Source organism: Dipteris shenzhenensis, chromosome 29, assembly GCF_047967505.1.
Source record: "Dipteris shenzhenensis isolate YYH24624 ecotype China chromosome 29, Dip_SZ_1.0, whole genome shotgun sequence".
NCBI classification, from domain to species: domain Eukaryota; kingdom Viridiplantae; phylum Streptophyta; class Polypodiopsida; order Gleicheniales; family Dipteridaceae; genus Dipteris; species Dipteris shenzhenensis.
Window position 1 is genome coordinate 3,758,787 of NC_141624.1, and position 20,052 is coordinate 3,778,838.

The 20,052-nt window shown below is 45.6% G+C and overlaps 1 protein-coding gene across 3 annotated transcripts in view; it reads right to left on the reverse strand.

Annotated features, from left to right (window-relative positions):
* The window catches only part of LOC147882324 (sequence-specific DNA binding transcription factor ATNDX), a 96,901-nt gene that overhangs the window by 43,683 nt on the left and 33,166 nt on the right, over positions 1 to 20,052 (reverse strand). For all 3 annotated transcript variants that reach the window (XM_087400568.1, XM_087400565.1, XM_087400564.1), the window contains exons 5-7: positions 12,831 to 12,914; positions 12,558 to 12,686; positions 2,496 to 2,720 (exon numbers count right to left, since the gene is read on the reverse strand). In XM_087400568.1, the coding sequence (XP_087256694.1) occupies positions 2,496 to 2,720; positions 12,558 to 12,686; positions 12,831 to 12,914 (438 nt within the window). The remainder of the gene's footprint in view (positions 1 to 2,495; positions 2,721 to 12,557; positions 12,687 to 12,830; positions 12,915 to 20,052) is intronic.

Sequence of the window (20,052 nt, forward strand, 5' to 3'; positions counted from 1 at the left end):
CCTAGCCATAGATTTATCCTTGACCACCATGAGATGGCATGAGAAACTATGAGACTAGATGTATCCTTGACATAGCTTGAGGCATTCCCTTAAGGGGGGGTTTGTTGGGATATCTCAAGGTGTATGCCTCAGGCACACCTTATGTTTCTATGTGTGAGTGCTAGAGGCACAGTTAGGTGCCCACAAGCACAGTTAGGTGGTGGAAAAGCCACATAGGATGATTGAGTGAATCTAGGAGCAGATTGAGGAGATGATTGTGGAGCTTTGAGGTCATCAGTGATGTCAGTGACCATGTATGAGGTGCCTACTTAAGGACCTCTTTCTTCTTCATTCTATAAGCAAGTATTCTGATTTTGTGTCAACTCTACTCTTTCCTTTCAGTGTTCCAACAGTGGTGGCAGTTAAGCAAGCTATTGAACCTGTGAAAGAGAAACGGGTAAAGTATGGGGTAAGTTTGGTTGCAGATGGATGGAGTGATGTGCGAAGTCACTCACTAGAGGGTATCCTTGCATATTGTAGGGGATCTGCACTCTACATACACTCCATAGAGTGTGGAGTGCAACAAAAAACAGCACCTATATTGATGCAAATGTGGGCAGATGCAGTGGAATATGTGGGGCCGTCTAATGTTTTGCAACTTATTTTAGATGGGTAAAATACCAATAAGGCAACAGGTGCATTATTGGAGCAAAAGTATCCTCATATCCAGTGGAGTGCTTATGTAGCACATTGCTTAAATAATTTATTGAAAGACATTGGCAAATTGGATTGGGTCAAGAATGTTAATGACAATGGAAAAGAGGTGGTTAACTTCATCACACGACATAATTTTCTCTTGCTTTGTACCGTAAATTTGCCAACAAGGAGCTTTTGAAGTATGCAGAGACAAGATTTGCATACAACTTTTTGATGCTTCGCAGGCTCCTTGAAATGAGACCTGCACTAAAACAAGTTGTGGCAAGCCCAGAGTGGGATGCATGGCCCACTTCTAGGCAGGCTCTTGGAATTTATTGTTATGACTTGTGCATAGGCAGTGATGAATTTTGGGCTGATGCATCTCACATTGTTGATCTATGTGTGCCTATTGTGAAGCTGCTTAACCGAGTTGATGGAGATATGCCTTTTCTTGGTAAGGTGTATGAGAGGATGGATCGGATGATTGAGAATATCAGAGAAATAGAAAAGGATCCCCAAAGGTTGAGAGAATTGGAAGAGTTGGCTGTGAGCAGATGGAATCAATATTACTCTCCCATGCATGCAACTGCCTTTGTGTTCGACCCGAAGTTTCAACACAAGGCAAGTGCACAACAGAGTGATGGTACAATCACCGTACAGGCCGTACATCCATATGTCAGATGTACTCTTAGTTTCGTACTAACAGTTCTGTACATTTGCGCAATTCTACCAAACAGTGTATGGCCTACTAGGCGCGACACCTGTGGGGTCGGCCGGACTCTCGACTCTACGGGATCCACTCTAGAAGCTGCTTCTTCGACTTACATTTAAGTCAATTGGTTTTTTTTTTTTGAAATACACACCTAAGCTCCTTGGTCATTCACGCTGCATGGAAAGATCAATTTGTCCCTGTAAGCCACCGCAGTACGTATTATAATCTGCTTTGTGACCACAAACATGCGCGACTGCCAACCCCTTCCACGAGCTCACACAAGTGTGTATTCTTCTCATCACTAAGTGTGTACTCTTCTCATCATTAAGTGTGTGGCTGATGAGTTAGGAATGTATCCCTGTCAGTAATTTCTGTCTCAAGTGAAACAACGGCTCTCAGGTTAGCTAGTTGTAACAGAGTGACCAATATCCCTTCCCCCTGAATCACAGTAGGATTTGACAGCCCCATTGCCCAACCTTAGGTTGTTGACACTACCTGAGCGCTGAGGTGCTCCTGTGCAACTAAAGCTTCAGAACGCATATTTGGCCATTTCTCTTTTAACACAAAATGCTACCACAAATCTTGCCAGTTTCCCCACTATGTGTCAATCTCTATACTTTTTCATTCTTCTCAAAGAAAAAAATTCTTTCCTGAAGTCTGGTCCAGGGGCAAGGATGCACAAAGCCCTCCATCTAAAGTTTTCTCCAAAACACACAACTAAATACATTCTGTGCAACCAAATCCCAAACTGCGGATGTGGCACTGCCTGATCCCCATCGTGCACCCCAACAATGCTGATCTGGAACCTACCTGAGATGGTGCAGGTGTGAAAACCTGCAGATTCGCTATTGCTCCACAAGATAGGCAGACATGTCTCATGCCATGTTCCTTATTTATTGTATTAAAAAATTACTAAGGTCTACTGCAGATTCAACATTGCTCGACAAGATAGGCAGAAATGTCTCATGCCATGTTCCTTAGTAATTGTATAAAAACCTTTTTCCATTCACAAAGAAGAAATTGTTTTGCTAGAGTTTGCAGGAAAATCCATTCCATAACTTTGCCCCCCCTTTATGATAAAGCAGAAGGACAAAGAGCATAGTTTCACCTTATGGTTCAACAGTCTGTCTCTGAATGCATGAGGCTGACATAATGACTGTAGCACCTGCACAGAAGCTTCGCACTGCTGACCTATGACTTGAGCCATGCACTCAGCTACGGTTGGCGTTACTTTATTACTCAGCAACTTGGTGTTCAGGACACGGAATTTGCTTTGTAGGAGCCCAATATCTCGCCGTACTGCATCAAATGTGACATCCATAAAGATGTCAACCTGTTCAGAAAACAATGATACCTATAAGAAAATGCAGGGCCAAATTGGTGACAAATTTGTTTGATTTCAGATAATCAAATTATGGGTAGTAGCTGGCCTTTTCCCCTGGTATCATTCACCTACGTCCTTCTCTCCATTTTTCCTTACCTCCCCACATAAATACTTTCCTTCCTCTCCCCCTCCAAACATTCTGTGCCTCTTTTTTCTGCCCACTTTCTTTTCATATATTTTTTCTCAGCCACTTACCTCTTCAGAACTCTTCTCCTTTGTTCTCCTTTCCTTACACACCCCTTCATAATTCCAGACATGTCACAGAAAAATGCTTGAAAATGTTTCAAAATCATCCCTTTTCTGTAGAAATGTGGTCTTTTGGATCAAATATGACTCCAAAAACATAAAAATACCCAAAAAAAGCATATTCATTGACATATCCATATCTAAGGTTATCATTTGAACCACCCCATCTATATCTATGCTCATACAACTACATCCTTTTCCAATCCTTAGGTGATAAATGAGGAATGATGAAAGGGAAGCAGATTTCATGGTTAAGGCCGAAGTTGGAGATTGGCCTTTTGTTTTCCTAAGATAAGCACATCTACAAGAGTTTATCTGAGATCACCATTAGTCCCTTGCCTACTTTAATTCATGACCATGTGACAAACTATCATGAAAGATTCAGTGGATTTTAAATTGTTTCAATTGCCGAAGCTTTAGTGCAAATATGTTTTAGGTGGAGACAAAAAAACAAATTTACTTAAAATTTGGGTGACCTTATAGGGATATCTTCACTGTTCCATCATTTTCTATGGGGCAGCATATGGACCCACCAGGATGCTGAAAACTCTCAGCCTATGCTGATCGGGTAGAGATACTCCCTCATCTTACATTCAACTTCTTCAGAACACAAAAGACATGGCTGCAAGAAGGCCACGGCATCTACAACGGAAAGTCGCAACTGATCTTCAGCAAAGTCCACACTTGCAAACAAAGAGGACAATCATTAAACAATTCCTCAGCAAACTGAGTGACACTTCTGCAGATCGGTGTTTCAACACAGCAGCAGTTTAAATTGAAAAGAGCAAGATTCAAAGATAACATGGTACAGTATTTGCAATACATTGACCAAATCACCACTGCCACCTGAAAAAAGGAGCCTGACTAGAAAGCAACTAGCAGCAAGCAAGCTACAGGCAGCAAGCTCTCTTCTTCCCTCCCCATAACTGCCTAGAATTCGAAAAGGGCACAAAGCCTACAGAAAAGCAGTGCAACTGCAACAGACGATCTGCAAATTACCAAGGTAGTGTGACAACAAGCTTGAGGTGGCTTGTGAACAGACGATTTCACCCAGGGCTACAAAAGAACAAGTGACGTCTTTGGTCATCTCGTCCAATTGCTAGCAATTTCTTTTCTTTTTTTCCAGAGAAAGGGCTTGAAAAAACCAACTATACAAATCACTCAACCGTGGGTTGCTAGTCGTGGAAGATATGCTAGAAAAAAGAAGCGGTTGTCAACCAGCCTATTTTCAAAGAACCCAGCTTACTGCCTAGGGAATCTCTGAAACAGGGGCTAGCAACTTGGGTGGAGAACTATACATCTAGTGAATGCCTCACTCCATGAATACATAGAAGACACCTGCAAGCCAAGCCTTGCAAAATCACACCTCCCTTTTAGCGATCGTCCAAGATCCTCACGTCTTGCACTCCCATATGGTGCACAAGGTGTAGATTATGTCTTGCCAAATGGCAACAAGGTGGTTGCCGTGGGGACCTAGTGGCCTCCCATCACAAAACTGCAGCACGCAACCCAAATGTTCCAAGCAGTGATGTATCAGAAAGACCTGCTAACCCTGGATCAATGGAGAGGCCGGATCAATGGAGAGGGAGTGACCCCCCTCCATCAGCCAAACAGCCATCCCCCAAGTGAAGTCCCACTATATCCTCTATGTCCAAGCAACAACTCGGAGGGCCCCCATCCAAATCATCTATGCTGCGGGGACAATGCTAGAACGTCTCCATATCTCTATCTTCACAATCATGGCATCTATCATCTACACACATCTGAACATGCCATGGACCGAATGGGCGAACCCCCAAAGGGCCCCCATCCAGAAGAAACGCAAAAACTTCTATGGCCTACAGCTTGTACATAAGCGTAGCCTCTTGGGAACCTGCTGCTCAACCCAATGCCACTCTCTTGAGGGAGTCCATGCTGGAGCCGACAATCACTGCATATCGTGTATGAGAAGAAAGGCACCTCATCCACCCTCTCTGAATGCCCTGCATCTCTGTGTCTCCTACTATCTCAGGCTGCAGAAGGCCTCCAATGCCCGCTCTATCTGTCCAGAACCTAAGGATATGAGGGATCGATGAAAAAGTTGGATCCTGAGGGGCACAGGGTCCTAGAAAACTACCCAACGGAAGGGCCGAGGCTCCCTGCAAAACACTCCAACCAAGACTATGGGATCACAAAGTCGATCTCCAGCATCCAAATACCTACCCTCTTCAAATGAGAGAAGGCTCTAGCTCATGCCTCTACATCGGATGGGAAAGTGGCTTCATGGCTTCATGCCCCGAATGAACCGGCAAGGCCACTATCCCACTATGCCCAACCAATGTGTGTCCATTGAAATCCTCTTGATCTCAAACCTCCAACTTCCACAAGAGGGATCGACTCACAAACTCCTCACGACACCACGGGCTGGCCAGCATGAGTCCTCCCGACAAGCATTGCCAAACCCTGTGAAGACTCCTCATCAAGGATAAGCCCTTCCTTGTGAGGAGCCTTTGAAAAGATCCACCTATGGGACTGTTGCCAATGACCTTCAATGCAGGATGTGTTCCTGAGAAGCCCTCGTTGGAGCAAGGATGAGACCTAAGAGACGAGTCGTCCGAGGATCCGGAGGAGTGGCAATGCTATACCGATCATCTCTTACCAGTACAATCTCTATCAAGAGACCAAATCCACGTGCCAGGCTCCTATGGGTATGGATCTGACAACCCCGTGAGGACATCTGCATTGCAATTTGCTACTTCCTCCCCAAGACCTCACATTTTGCAGCAAGAAGGCTGAGACCTCACCATATGCAGCCCTCTACCAAAAATCATGGACTTCTCGAGCCACGGGGAAGTTCTCCTTGTTGGGGACTTCAACACAAGGATAGGTACATGGCAGGTATCACTTCTGGATTTCCGTGATGATTTTATCTTATTACCAGATGTTGATATAGATGAGGCCGGGATGTCTCGAGTCTCCGCAGACAGACAGGCCCTAGTCACATCCTATGGACACGCACTACTAGACATGGGCAAGATGCATGACCTTATCATCTATAATTGCCTGAGTCGCTGGCCCTCCTCGGGTGGTTTCAATTGTTTTCCACAGGAGGGGGAGGTGTCCAGTGTAGGTGACTATCTCATGGGATCTCCTGCCTTCACCTCACATATTGTCGACTTTTCCATCTCATCACCACCTCCAGCAACAGATCACACCTACCTTTTTTTAGTATATCCACATCACTGCCCACATCACACACTACCAACCCACTTACACACTACCCACACTACCAACCCACTTACACACTACCCACCATGACGACATACTTTGACCACAAACTAAAACCTGAGTACTCCCCACGCCTCTCCGACCTTCTTAGACACATTGACCACATACCGCTCTTAAAGGATCAAGCCACCTTGATCACACGATCTCTCCATGAGGCTGCCCCACACACTTTCTCACTTAACACCCGATCCAATCTTCCTCCACCCCATGGTTTAGTACCATGCAATAGCTAGTACAATAACAAGTGTTAGGCTTTACACCAACAGCTCCAACTCGAAACCAAGCATCATCTTCTAGGTTAGGAAAAGAATATACGCGAGTACCGTCGTCTAATTCGTCGGAACGACAAGGAGTTAATAAACATTTTGCTAAGTAACAACGCTGAAGACTTCTGGCATGACTTCACGCTGCCCCAGCTCTCGAAGCTACTTCTCCTTGCCTAGCCTCCCCTCCTTCCCCTCCAGCCCACCTCCACCTCCCTCGCCCCTCCTCGCCCGCCCCCTCGTGACAACTCCTCCTATCACGTTGCTCCACTCACCCGCGCTTCTTCTTGCCCCCCACACCTCCTCCTCGTCTACCCTGGAACTACTTGGAGATCCCAGACTAATACCCTCTACCACTGGAGGTGACACTCATGATCTAGCAACCTCGAAAAGGGGGTTTGATTAGCGTAGTGGGCTCCTAGACACATCCCGTTTGGCGATTCCAGTTCGCCTCCACAAGGTTGGAAGTGGACCCTAGGGGTATCTAATGCTATGATGGACGAGTGGATGGGTCCACTGGGACTTGATCTTTGGCATGCTCATGGTGCTGAAGTGAACTTCTAGTTGAGCTTCACGCGGGAGAAGCCGATCTATGGTTTGATAGTAGGGGTTATTAGATTGCCGCTTGAGACAAGGATTGATCCGGCACATTACTGGCCACTCCGGAAGTGTGCTCAGATGTTCGGAGTGAACGTCTCCTTCATGTTGCAATGGGCGCGGAGGATTGGCATAGAGCCGGTGTCCACCCTGGTACGTCGTCGTACGGACACAGCGTACGGACACAGACTACTCGTCCTCTAGACCCCCCTCAAAGTCTCAAAAGGCAGTTTTTTTGGAACAAGCACCCACTCATAGGCGAGCCTTGTTTCCTATTGCCCCATCCTTATGAGTTGAACCATAGTGAGTTGGAATGTGCATGGGCTCCACGACCGTGCACGTGGCCAGCCGCAATACCTTATCCTTCTGTGGGAGTTGCAGAGGGCACTGGTAGGGCGAGCAGTGGACTTCCTTTTGATACAAGAGCACATGTTATCAGCATCATATCTCTGACAGCACCATCACCTTCTTCCCAGGAGAGGCTCGGAGGTGTGGTCTCCTGCCGTAGGACGGAGCGGAGGCAGGCGGTGGCCCCAGACATCTATGATCAAGGTGAGATTATCCCATGGCGGGCAGTCAGGATGGGAGAGTCCAAAATCTGAATCCTGAATGTGTATGCCCGGCATGCAGACAGCACTATCCGGCCTTCTGGAGGAGGTTGATGCAGTGCCTGCCAGATGTTGACTCCTGGATTGTTGGAGGAGACTTCAACAACCTGGAGTTCGGGGAGGACAAGCAGGGGGTGCATCCTTTTTCGAGACGCCACCTTCAGAGGGGAGCACGTGGGAGCAGTTGAAACTAACGAGCTCGGGTGGAGTGGTAGGACTCAGTGCGCCGAACCTCTGTGTCATGGAGCTCAAGGCGCGCGCTCTCATATCTGTCACTAAGCCATTGGGATCTTGGGTCCTGCTCATTGAGCCCCTCTATGAAAGTGAGGTCTCATCATAGTGCATGCTCGCGCTCCTAAAGAGCCCTTCTCCGTCTAAGGGCTTGGGACTGAAACTCCTCACGGCTCCTGTGAATCGCATCATCTGCCACCCACAAAGCCCAACCCTCGTGAGGTGTTGACTCTCGCTGCTGCCAAATCTCTGCCATAACTTGCTGAATCTCCTCATCCTGTAGGAGGTCCTCTAGAATGTGGACCGCCTTTTGGGGAAGATCCCAACGGGGCTGCTCTAGGTAGAGGACTGCCAAAGAGTGGTCTGACATCGTGGTGCCTGCTAGAATCCCTGTAGAGTTGCCTCTGTGGAGTTGCCCAGTCCCAACGTAGAAGGGATTGAGTCTCTCAAGCAGTCCATCATGTCTCCTCTGGCCGCAGGGCATTATGCTCACCGATCCACAGGAGATTCTAGAGCTGACTATGGTTTTCTACAACCAGCTCCTTCAGGCGGAGAGGATGACTCCAGCCTGCCTTGTGGCCTGAGAGAGAGTTTGGGACCACATTCTGACGATACTCTTGCGAGAGTTGTGCAGAGTTTGGAGAAGCCTTTCATGGATGAGGAGGTCTGGGAAGCCCTCAAGGCCCTCCCGACCATGAAATGTCCTGGCGAAGATGGATTGACTCCGGACTTCTTCCGAAACTTCTGGGAGATCATCTCCACCCCTTTTCGCTTAGCTTGCAAGAAGATCTTCGACACGGTCTCCATTCCTCAATCCCGGAGCAAGGGGTGGATTTGTTTGATCCCACAAGGGGGAGACGGGTTAGACATTCGGCAATGGAGACCGATCACCTTGTTAGACACCACATACAAGATCCTAGCCAAGGTCTTGAGTTTGCGATTTCGGCCTCATCTCACCAACATCATCCATGACACGCAGACCGCCTTTGTTTAGGAGTGCAGCATTTTGGACAACATTTTCACACTCTGGGGGGCAATGGATTGGACCAGGGAGAAGTCACAACCTTTGGCCATTCTTCTCTTGGACTTTGAGAAGGCTTACGACAAGGTGGAGTGGTTTTTCATAGAGGGCACCTATAAAGAGGTTGGGTTTCTCAAACAGATGGATCAGAGGGGTCTCGAGCAGATTACCCATGGAGGCAGAGGCAAGGCTTGGAGCCATAGCGCATATGCGAGGGGCAGGGCAACGGATGAGGAAGATTGGTCTAGCCATTCCCGAGTCTTGGTGGGAGGTACTCTGCGAGTGGTTGGACAGCAAATGGTTAGGTAAGTTTTCTCAGACTTGGGTCCCCTTGAAAATGATGATTCAACGAGGCAACCTAGCTTCTTCCGTGTAGGGCTTGGCGGCCTACTCCAGGCACTCACTGAGAGCAACCGAGAGATGGACAGGAGTCTCGATAGATTCATTGGCAGAGGATCAAAGTGGTGGGACGATTGGGTAAGGAGTGGCACGTTGATCCTCCAAGCATCCCAGAGCAAGATGCCCCCAAATGGCGCCTCTGGCTTTGGGAAGGTAGGCCCCTGAGGGAGGTCCAGCGGGATCTGGAAGAGTGGGTTTGGCCTTCCAAAAGCAACCTCGCAAAGCAGGTGGATGAGGTGCCTTTCTTTTCGGATACCACTGGGATTGGTGGGAGGATTCGGATGGACTCTTCGACTTGGACCCCTTCGAGGGAGAGGCATTGTGTAGCCTAGAGGGTGCCCCAGGAGGTCTAACATAAAATCTGCTAGTGTCGTCACCGCTGTCGTCATTGATGTGGTTGGACTAGTCACAGTGGGTTGAGGCATCATCTCTCTCCCATTCGCAATCTCCCAGGACTCCCTCAACACTAAATGGCTCCTAACCTTCATCTTCCACAATGGGTAATTGGTCCAATCAAGCTTTCCCATGTCACCAAAACTCTCACCTAGGTACAATCCTTCGGACACCTATCTGAACCTGAGCCTCCTACCTATGTACAATCCTTTAGGTATCGAAGTAGATTCCCCCCCCCCGAGCAATGCATCAAAGTCGTCCTTCAACAAGGTCCTTGCCTTCAAGCTCCACTTCCCATGAACTCCGACGATAGCAGAAGACTAATAGAGCGTCCCCAGGAATGCATGCAAAAGTATTTAACTATGGAATCAAAACTTCTTTACTTGTGTGTACTTCACAACCATAAGTATGTATGCAAGCCAGTAAATAGACAATGCTCCAACAAAAATATAGAATCCACAATGGTATATTTCCATCCAAAACCGGACACCATACAAAAGAGAGATGCAAAGTCCCACCAACCCGTGGTCCTCTAATCTTACCAAAAAATCTCCTACAATCTACTTGGCACTCCTAGATCCCTAAGCCCACGTGCTCCTCTCTTAGCTTATGTAGACTCTCCATTCTTGATCCCCGCACAGTACTGCCCCTTCTTGAGCTAAGTCTCCAATTCCTCCGTCCCTCCTTCACCTCTTGGATGTAGGCCAAAGGTAGGGTCTTCTTGATGCTCCTTTCTACTCCCTGAATGCTGAGTTGTTGGATGCCAAATGAGGCCCCAAAGGGCCCCTTATATAGGGGCTCCAAGACCCTCCAAACCAACTGCCCATTCAAAACCGACTGGATTTCCCCTACCTGTCGACTGGGGCCCCGCTTGGCCATGTGGCTGTAGCAGCCCCAAATTCCTCTCTTTTGTCCTATGGTCAACCCCCCAATGTAGTCCTCATTTGGGGGCTCACAGATGGGGAGGCGACCTCTAGTAATCCAGCATCATCATCAGATCAAAACCAAGGGGCGTCCACCACTTCTCCCCTAGGGAAGTGAGTTGAAGCCCTAGAAAGTATGGGACGGGCTCCCAACTGCCGCAACGGATGTCCCTTTCCAAGACAGTGGAGTCAAGGGACTGACACCTCTAGTGCAAAATGGACAGTCATCTAGAATGTCCAAATAGTTCCAAAGCCCCATTTGCCAAAAGTCTTGTCTAAGGGGTTATCCTGGGCGGCGCTTTGGCTCAAGGGTCCAAGGAGGGAAAGGAAAAGACTCCTGCCTAGCCCAGGGGGAGTCGTGTCGTGACCATGCAAGGAAGAAAGCTAGGATTGAGATGGCGAGGTTGCAATCTAGCCCGGGTCTAGGTAGTGGCGGACGTTGAGCGGCTAACGGCAGGTGAAGGGTAGGCGAAAGAGAAACGGGGCTATGGGGAGGGGTGAGGAGGAAGAGGCTGCGACAGCCATGAGGTGGGAAGGGATTTAGAATGAGGGTGATCACCGGCCTCACTGCGTCCCAAGTGCAGGGGCTAGAGGAGGGAAGGACGAAGACATGGGTAGGAGGGGGGCGGGATCTAGAGGTTGAGGATGGGGGGGGAGGGGCGGCTGGGGATGGGAAGGGACACACCTGAGCCTGAAGTGGACTGCTAGAACTGGATGAGCGCCTTGAGGAACTTTCAGACAAACTGAGTCTGCTAGAAGATCGAAGGCAACCTCCCCCTCAAGTGTTTAAGGTCACACCTTGAGGTGGCTCCCTCAGCTTGCTCCTCTTGCGGCGTCGAAACTCATGAGGGTCCTTCCCCCACCTACTAACGGCAATGTGCCCGATGTCTGCGGTTGTTCACAGCATGCTTGCCAGGTTTTCTTCAATCAACCTGATTCCAAGGCCCCCTCGGAATCTCAACCCAAGGAGTCTAGGTCGCATGCTGTTGTCTATCTAAGTGATGCATGGCTCCCTCCGCCGATGTCCTACATGGGGTGGCGGGTGGCAGCTAGGCGGCAACTCTACATGTACTGTACAAGCAAGCTCTCACAGCGTTCCCTAGTGACTATGCTTTTTAGAGCAAACATGCATAAAAACACATAAAAGGCATGTTCATTTAATGTTGAACACAGCATATCACCCTCTAAGCTTATCATTTCACCCACATAAAAGCTCATACAAATAAGTATGGCATTGAATAACCGCCTTTCTTTAATTTTCATCAATCCCGATTCATAGCTTCATGAATGGGGCAGACTCAGCCACGATGAAGGCTAGCACTGACAAAGCATGTAACGCCGACAGCCAAAAAGAGAGGAACACTCTGGTCACTCACAGATGCTTCACATGCTAAAATTTTACCAAAAAAACGTGAACAATTAATTATTGAAAAAATCAGCATAAACCGCTCGCCACAACTTGGATAAGATCTCAACAAAGATTTGTGTGGACCACAATACAACAAAAAAGATATGTCAATGACAAGTAGCTGAGTTTCACTTTTTTTGTAACAATCACACACAGAAACAAAACATCGGCGACAGCCTTGACTTCACCAAGCAACATATAACACATTCAAGGATAATATGTTCCAAACAATAGCTTCTAGTCATCAGCAGCTACCCCTATCAAATTTAAATACAGGAATTATTCAGTTGACACAGACAGAAATTACAGCTTTGATAAAGGGAGGAGATCCTGAACTTGAGACCCACTGGATGTCTCATGTCAAGGCCAACTGGAGACAATCAGGCGCACATTAGAGAACAGTTTGAAAGACAAGCTTAAAATTTCTCACCTTTGGATGCACTAAAAGAACAGGCACAACATCTGGCCATTCTGCTGCCACAAATGCAGGCAGTAAATGCAAGGTACAAGAGACCAGAGCTGCATGTAGCAACGTGAAAGAACCTCCAAGTCGCCCTTCCTACATCACATTCTTCTTATTGAAAAGAGACCCGTGTACATATGCTAAATTTACAATGATCTATTATTACAGCTAACAGAGTGATGGATAGCATGTATTATGAAATAAGCCTTCATAATGCACAACATCTGGACACCTAATTACCTGTTCTGGGGTTGCCAAAGTTATTAGCATGTACACAATCAGATCCAAAATCTGCTCTCTGATTTTCACTTCCTGTAACAAAATCTGTTAAGGGAAAGACGTTTAGAATATCTTCCATACTATAACTTTTGTTATTGTATCTTGAATAGTGCAGCACCTGATAAAGCAGAAACAATATATTTCAAGGTAAGGACAGATACATATCACATAGTAATGTGATCCACCACACAGTCTCTGTTTCGTACAATTACGTATTAAGACAATGTGATCCATCATACAGTCCCTGCAACTTCTGATTTTGCAAGGTTTGCTACAATTTGTTTATTCAAATTTACTTGAGAGCTCAAAAGCATCTTCTTAACTTACAAGGGTGAAGGTTATTGGAGATTACTCTTCGCAAATAAACCATAGTATATCTTCATTTCTACATTATAGAAAATAATTCAGAAATATCCCAATTACAAGTACAAAGACGCACAGGATTAAACGTCAGCGCTTCACTAAATTCATAATTACAGACTCTGGAGTCTCAACAGAAGGTTATCTCTCACCAGAAGTTTACAACGTGGGTCCATGAAGGAACACAAGACTGTGAAGCATGTAGAGCTGAGCAGGAAGACAACAGCAGAACTAAACCAGCAGTGAAGAGTCAAACTGAGCGTACAGAGTATGTAGTAGTGAACTGATGTTAAGTACAAGTCATAATAACCCTAGGACTAAGGTAGGACTAATAGTCATAAAGTTGATAGTCCTAAATTATGTTGGTCACACACTGACTAATTGAACCAAAGTCCCAAAACAACTAGAACTAAGCCTACAAGGCCGTACCAAGGAACTAACTCTAACAAACCCCCCTTTGTATTATGGGTGAAGTACTCTGGAAACATCTCAGAGATACTTGGAAATAATGCCATGGTTGCTAATGGTCATCCAAAAGGATATAGCAACCTATGGACGTACAGGGAGGACAATATCATGTAACGAATGGAATCAAGTATAAAGCTTGCCGAAAAGCTACAAACTTGGGTCATCGAAGCGCTTCGGTGAAGTTGTTTTGCGTGAAAACATAAGACAAGTGAACATCCATTGCCGCCATCTCTCTCTAACATAATGATAATGAGCCTCAATGTGCTTAGTGCATGCATGAAACATTGAATTGCCTGCAATTGCCAAAGCACTCTTCAGTGTAGATAGTGGTGGGAAATGTCTAACCAACATCAAGGTCTGCAAGTAGCTATCTGATACATTCCACAATGGCTGTAAAAGCTGCTCTGTACTCAGCTTCACAGCTAGAGGTAGCAACTCAGTAAACCCTCAGGTTGACTTCATTGGTCAACACTTGTGGCTGACTTTGGGGCCTATATTGGCCCCCACTTGTATTTTCTCATTATCCATTTGCAAGTACTTCATGTTCTCTCAACTATTGTCTGGTCCCTAGCATTGCGTCACCATTCCATTGATCCACACACCCAAGAAGAACTGCATACCCAACAACAAAGAGGGTCCACAACAGAGCCTCGCAACAGGCTGTCTATACAAGACAGCGAGGACGAACCATTGGCTGCAGACAGAAGCAGCAGGAGGTCAAGGATCAAGGCGCAAATAGTGCCTCGGCAACAAGGTGAGTTTTCAAGACATAACTACGCAGCCCACTAAAGCTCTAGGAGAGCATGTAGGCTGATAGTATTTTGAAGATGCCACGAGGAGGTATGAGAACAGCTTTGTAGCGACAAGAGTCCACATCTAGGTGGCACACTAAGCACACCTTTTATACAAGGCTCTGGTCCATCCTCTGAGACAAAGGGGAGCAATGAACAAGAGTGAGAGCAAACGTAAGTGTACTGAATAACTGAATAGAATGAGTACATACAAAATGAGAGTGAGGGGTTTTGTCTAACTGACAAAACCCTATCCTATCCACTAACCGTAGTTAGGGATTGGACTGTGGTTAGGGGGAAAAACCTCAATGAGAAAAGTGTACCCCTAACCTACTTATTACAATACATTGGCCACTGCCTAGAATATAATAATAATTCTAACACCCTCCTGCAGTGCCAATGTGGTGTACAAGGTAATGATCAAACACCAAAAAGAGATAAGTTTAGCACAATGCGAAATGCCTCAAACTTCTCACGTGGAAGTGCTTTGGTGAAGATGTCTACAACATTGCCATGTGTTGACATATAGATCAAACTAATCTCCCCTGCATGCAACTTCTCTCTGACATAATGATAATGAACCTCAATGTGCTTCGTGCGAGCATGAAACACAAGATTCTTTGCCACTGCTATAGCACTCTGACAATTAGTGAGAATTGGAGAATGACAACCAAGTCAAACACATTCAACTGTCGCTGTGAAAGCTGTCCGGTACTCAGCTTCACATAAGGAAGTAGCCATTGTAGATTGCTTCTCGCTCAGCCAAGAAATGCAAGCTTTTTCCAAAAAGAAACAATTACCGCTAGTGGACTGCCTGGTATCATAGTCTCCAACCCAATCTGAATCACTGTAAGCATGCATCTACAAGTCACCCCCTTGGGAAACATCAAGCCATAAGACTTTGTACCTTGCAAATAACGGAAGATGCGTTTTACAGCCTGCCAATGTGTAGTCTTTGGGCTGTGCATATACTTGCTCACCTGAGATACTACATACTGAATATCGAGCCGTGTATCGCACAAATAGATGAGGCATCCAACAGCCTTGTTGTAAAGTGTGACATCCATTGATTCACCTGCATCATACATAGTAAGCTTCGACCCAGGTCCACGGGAGTGGTTATAGGCTTAAAATCATGCAATTTGAACCTATCCAAGAGCTTTTGCACATACTTGGATTCAGACATAAGGATGCCATGCTTGTCTTGTATAAACTGAATCCCCAAATGAAAATTTAGCATGCCCAAATCTATCAGGTCAACTTCACCTTTCTACTCAGCTTTGAAATCTGCAATTATTTCCTCATTTGACCCTGTGAGCAGCATGTCATCAACATAAAGAATGATGACCAAAATATTTCCCCCGTCCTTCTTGATGTAGAGGGTGCTTTCCGTGGGACTATTATGTAGCCCCTTACTTGCCAGGAATGCATCAATCTCGGCATACCATGCACGTGCGGCTTGTTTCAGCCCATATAAAGCTTTGTTCAGCTTGCAAACTTGAAGTGCATTGCCTGAAAGTTCAAATCTAGGAGGTTGTTTGACATAAACCTCTTCCTCCAAATACCCATTAATTTAAAACTGTTTTTATGTCCAATTGATGGACAATCCAAACAAAATTTGCAGCCATTCCAAAAACTAACCGTATGGTGGTCATCCGGGATGTAACAGCAAAAGTCTCCTCATAATCTATGCCTTTCTTCTGTGCATAGCCTTTGGCAACCAGCCGTGCCTTGTACCTGTCAATGGACCCATCTGGCTTCCGTTTCACTTTGAAAACCCATTTGGTAACAATGGCAAGCTTCCCTGGTGGCAAATCCACAACATCCCAGGTCTGGTTTTTCTCAATGGACTGCAATTCATTGTGCATGGCATGGATCCAATGCACATTATCCTTAGCTTCTTCAAAAGAGTCAAGTTCTTCTTCATCAAGAAGAGTACCTACATAAGCTGTCTCAACAAAAAGAGCCCCCCTGCGTGCCTCATTGCACTACAAGTCCTGCCAAGAAAAGGTGCCTCAAGCCTAACTCTGCCTAAGAGTCTATAGCAACCAATTCGAAAATGTTCTGGCTACGTGTATCTCTTGACCCTCTTGCCCGACAACTTCATCCACACCCTTTGGAGGTACAAAATCAGCATGTGGCTGAATTGGGGCATGTGGATTAGGAGGAGGTTGCTCTAAATTCTGATTTTCAGCATGAGCCTCAGCGGGGGAACCAAATACTATAGGAAGCATCCCCTCAAAAACATCATCTGAAGAAGCTGGAATAGTAAATTCAGCATGTGTATGTGCTAAATTCTCTGAAAATATAACATCTCTACTCACAAAAATCTTGCGAGAAGCAGGATTGTAGAGACGATGGCCTTTGCTTTGTGCACTATACCCAACAAAAATGCATTTAAGTGCCTTATCTGACAACTTACGTCGAAACTCCACAGGCACGTGGGCATATGCAATACAACCAAAACCTCTGAAGTGATCCATTGAAGGCTTTCTCCCATGCCATCCCTCATAGGGAGTGATTTGTCTTCAAAGCCTTTGTGGGAACCCAATTCAAAACATAGTTTGCACACATGAGGCCTTCGAGCCAAAACCTGTGAGGCAACTTTTTACTGGTAAGCATGCATCTATCCATCTGCATAAGAGTGCGATTCTTGCGCTCAGCTTTGCCATTTTGCTGAGGTATAAGCCTCACTGTAAGCTGATGCGTAATGGCTTTCTCCTTCAAAAATGCCTCACACTCATGAGACATATGCTCCCCCCCTCTAGCTGTGCGAAGTGTCTGCACCTTGAGACCTGTCTCATTCTCAACCATAGCCACAAAGTGTTTGAAATGCATAAACACTTCTAATTTTGCCTTAAGACTATAGACCTAAGTGTAATTGGTGAAGTCATCTATGAATGTAACAACAACAAGCCACTTGTCAATTTCTACATTACTTTCCTAATTACATGCCACTAAGAGCAACTCTGGAGTCTTCGAAGCACTTGGTCACATGAACCGCCTCCTAGACTCTTGTTAGGCTCCCGTAGCGCTTAGGAAAATGACTCTTCCTAGTACCTGCAACAATTAATTAAAGCGCACCACCATGGTATCCATTAATTGTTAGCGCTTTGCATGCAAATAACACACTGTGGACTAATTCTAGTCATGGTAGGCGTCCCCACTGAACACATGTGCACACATAACAAATATAAAAATATGTATTTATTCTCTGATTGACCGAAGTCAACGCTCTTGATCATAATTAAGGGGCTTTGACTAAGGGTCGAGGCGCCTTAATTATAGTCAAGTCTCTCCAACCGAAGTTGGCATAACTCTCCAACCGAAGTTGGCACATCTTGGTTAACTGTAGTTAACCCTCTTGGCGCATGCCAAGTCTCATTGACCGAAGTCAACACTCTCTGACCGTAGTCAGCTCTGTGGTTCTCTGGTTAACCGCAATTAACCCTTTTGGTAATAAACCAAGTCCCCCCAATCGAAGTCAGGTTTACTTGACCAGAGTCAAGTATCTTTGACCGTAGTCAATTCTTTGACCAATAGAAAAACTCTTTTGACCATAATTAACCCAAATGAAAAACTCTTTAATTATGATCAAATAAATGGTCAGCTGTACTTTGACTTAAATTATTTACATTGTGGTGACATCCCCTTGGCTTCTATTCAGTTGACCTCAACTGAAAAGCTTCCATATAAACATCCAAAAGCTACAGATGATCGGACAACATGTTTTCATCCATCCACTTGGCATCCAATGCCGTATAATTCTTAAATTTTACAAGATACCTGTAAAACTCCTTGCCCTAAGGGCCTTTGCATACAGTATGGTACACAATCTGCTCTGGCTGAAGGACCTCTTCCAGCTCTTCCACTTCTGGTGGATCCTCTGATACTGGCTCTATAGGCTCTGGCCCCTGAAATTTCTTTAGAAAACTCACATGGAATGTATTGTGAATCCTCCAATGCTATGGCAATGCTAACCTGTATGCAACCTCATTTATTCTTTCTGTAACCCTGAAAGGGCCATAATATCTGGAGGATAACTTTGCATACACTTTCTCTTTGCCTTTAAACTTGCAAAGCCTAGCTTTCTCGAACTTTCGAAGTACCCAATCCCCTTCCTTGAGATCTAACTGTCTCCTATGCTTATCTGCAGCTCTTTTATGCTTCTCTTGAGACCTTTCAATTGCTGTCCGAATTTGGCTGTAAGCTGTCTGGAGGTCTCTCACAAACTGATCAGCTGCAAATTTTTCATCCTTGGTCCTCAGGATAGGTGGCAGAATCACCTTCCCATATATGACCTCAAAGGGGGCTTTCACAATAGAGCTGTGTACTGTATTATTGTAAGTAAACTCTACCAATGGTAGGTACTTTTCCCAGTCTGAACCTTGATCACCCACGTAGCATTTCAGCATATCCAATGCTGTAGAATTTGCTACTTCACTTTGACCATCTATCTGGGGATGGAAAGAAGAAGAAAAATTCAGATTCGTCCCCATATTATCAAATAAAGCTCTCCAGAATAGACTGGTCATTCTGGGATCTCGATCACTGACAATGGACTTAGGCATACCATGATGTTTAAAGATCTATGCCATGAAAAGCTTAGCCATACGATCTGTCTTTATGGTTTTGCGAACCGGAATGAAATGAGCTTGCTTGCTGAATCTATCAATGATAGTCCAAATCCCATCATTCCCTGACTTTGATCTTGGTAAATCAAAAATAAATTCCATTGTAATACTTTCCCACGGTGCCTGAGGCACGGGAAGAGGCATAAGTAGGCCAAGTGCCTTTCGTCTATCATACTTCACTTTCTGACACGTAAGGTATTCAGTAACAAATTGATGTATATCTTTCCGCATCCCTGGCCAAAAGAAATACCTCTAGTGTGCTAGAGTTGTTGCTGTAATTCCTCTATGTCCAGCATAGGGAGGTGCATGGCATTCCTCCAAAATCTTTTTCCTCATCTCTCCTCATTAGATACCCATCTTTCAGGGAATAGTGACTAGTGGACTGCCCCTCTTGCATTTGCTGTAAAATCTCGCCAAAATCTGCATCATTAGCATATTGCTCCCTCATATCTTCCAGGTCTTGATGATAAGCAATAGTCGCATTATTGACCTAGGGTCTTCGGGAGCATCTGCCACTCTGTTCCCAATTCCTGGGGTATGGACAATCTGAAAATGATACATTGACAGCATATTTGCCCATTTCATATGCTTCTCAAAAAGTTTTGTCTGAGTTAGAAAATATCTCAGACTTTGGTGATCTGTTTTAACAATAAAATCTGCACCCAAAAGATAGTGCTTCCATGTATGGATGGCATGGATTACAGCCAATAACTCTTTCTCATAGATTCCCAGATATCTCTCTACATCCCGGAGTCTCCTGCACTCATAGGCCACTACATGACCATTCTGATGCAATGCAGCCCCAACACATTCCCCACAAGCATCACAATCCACATCAAATGGCTGATACAAATCTGAAACTATTAAGATTGGCTCTGTGGTCAGCCTCTCCTTGAGTGTGGTGAAGGCTGTCTTTTGAGGAATTCCCCA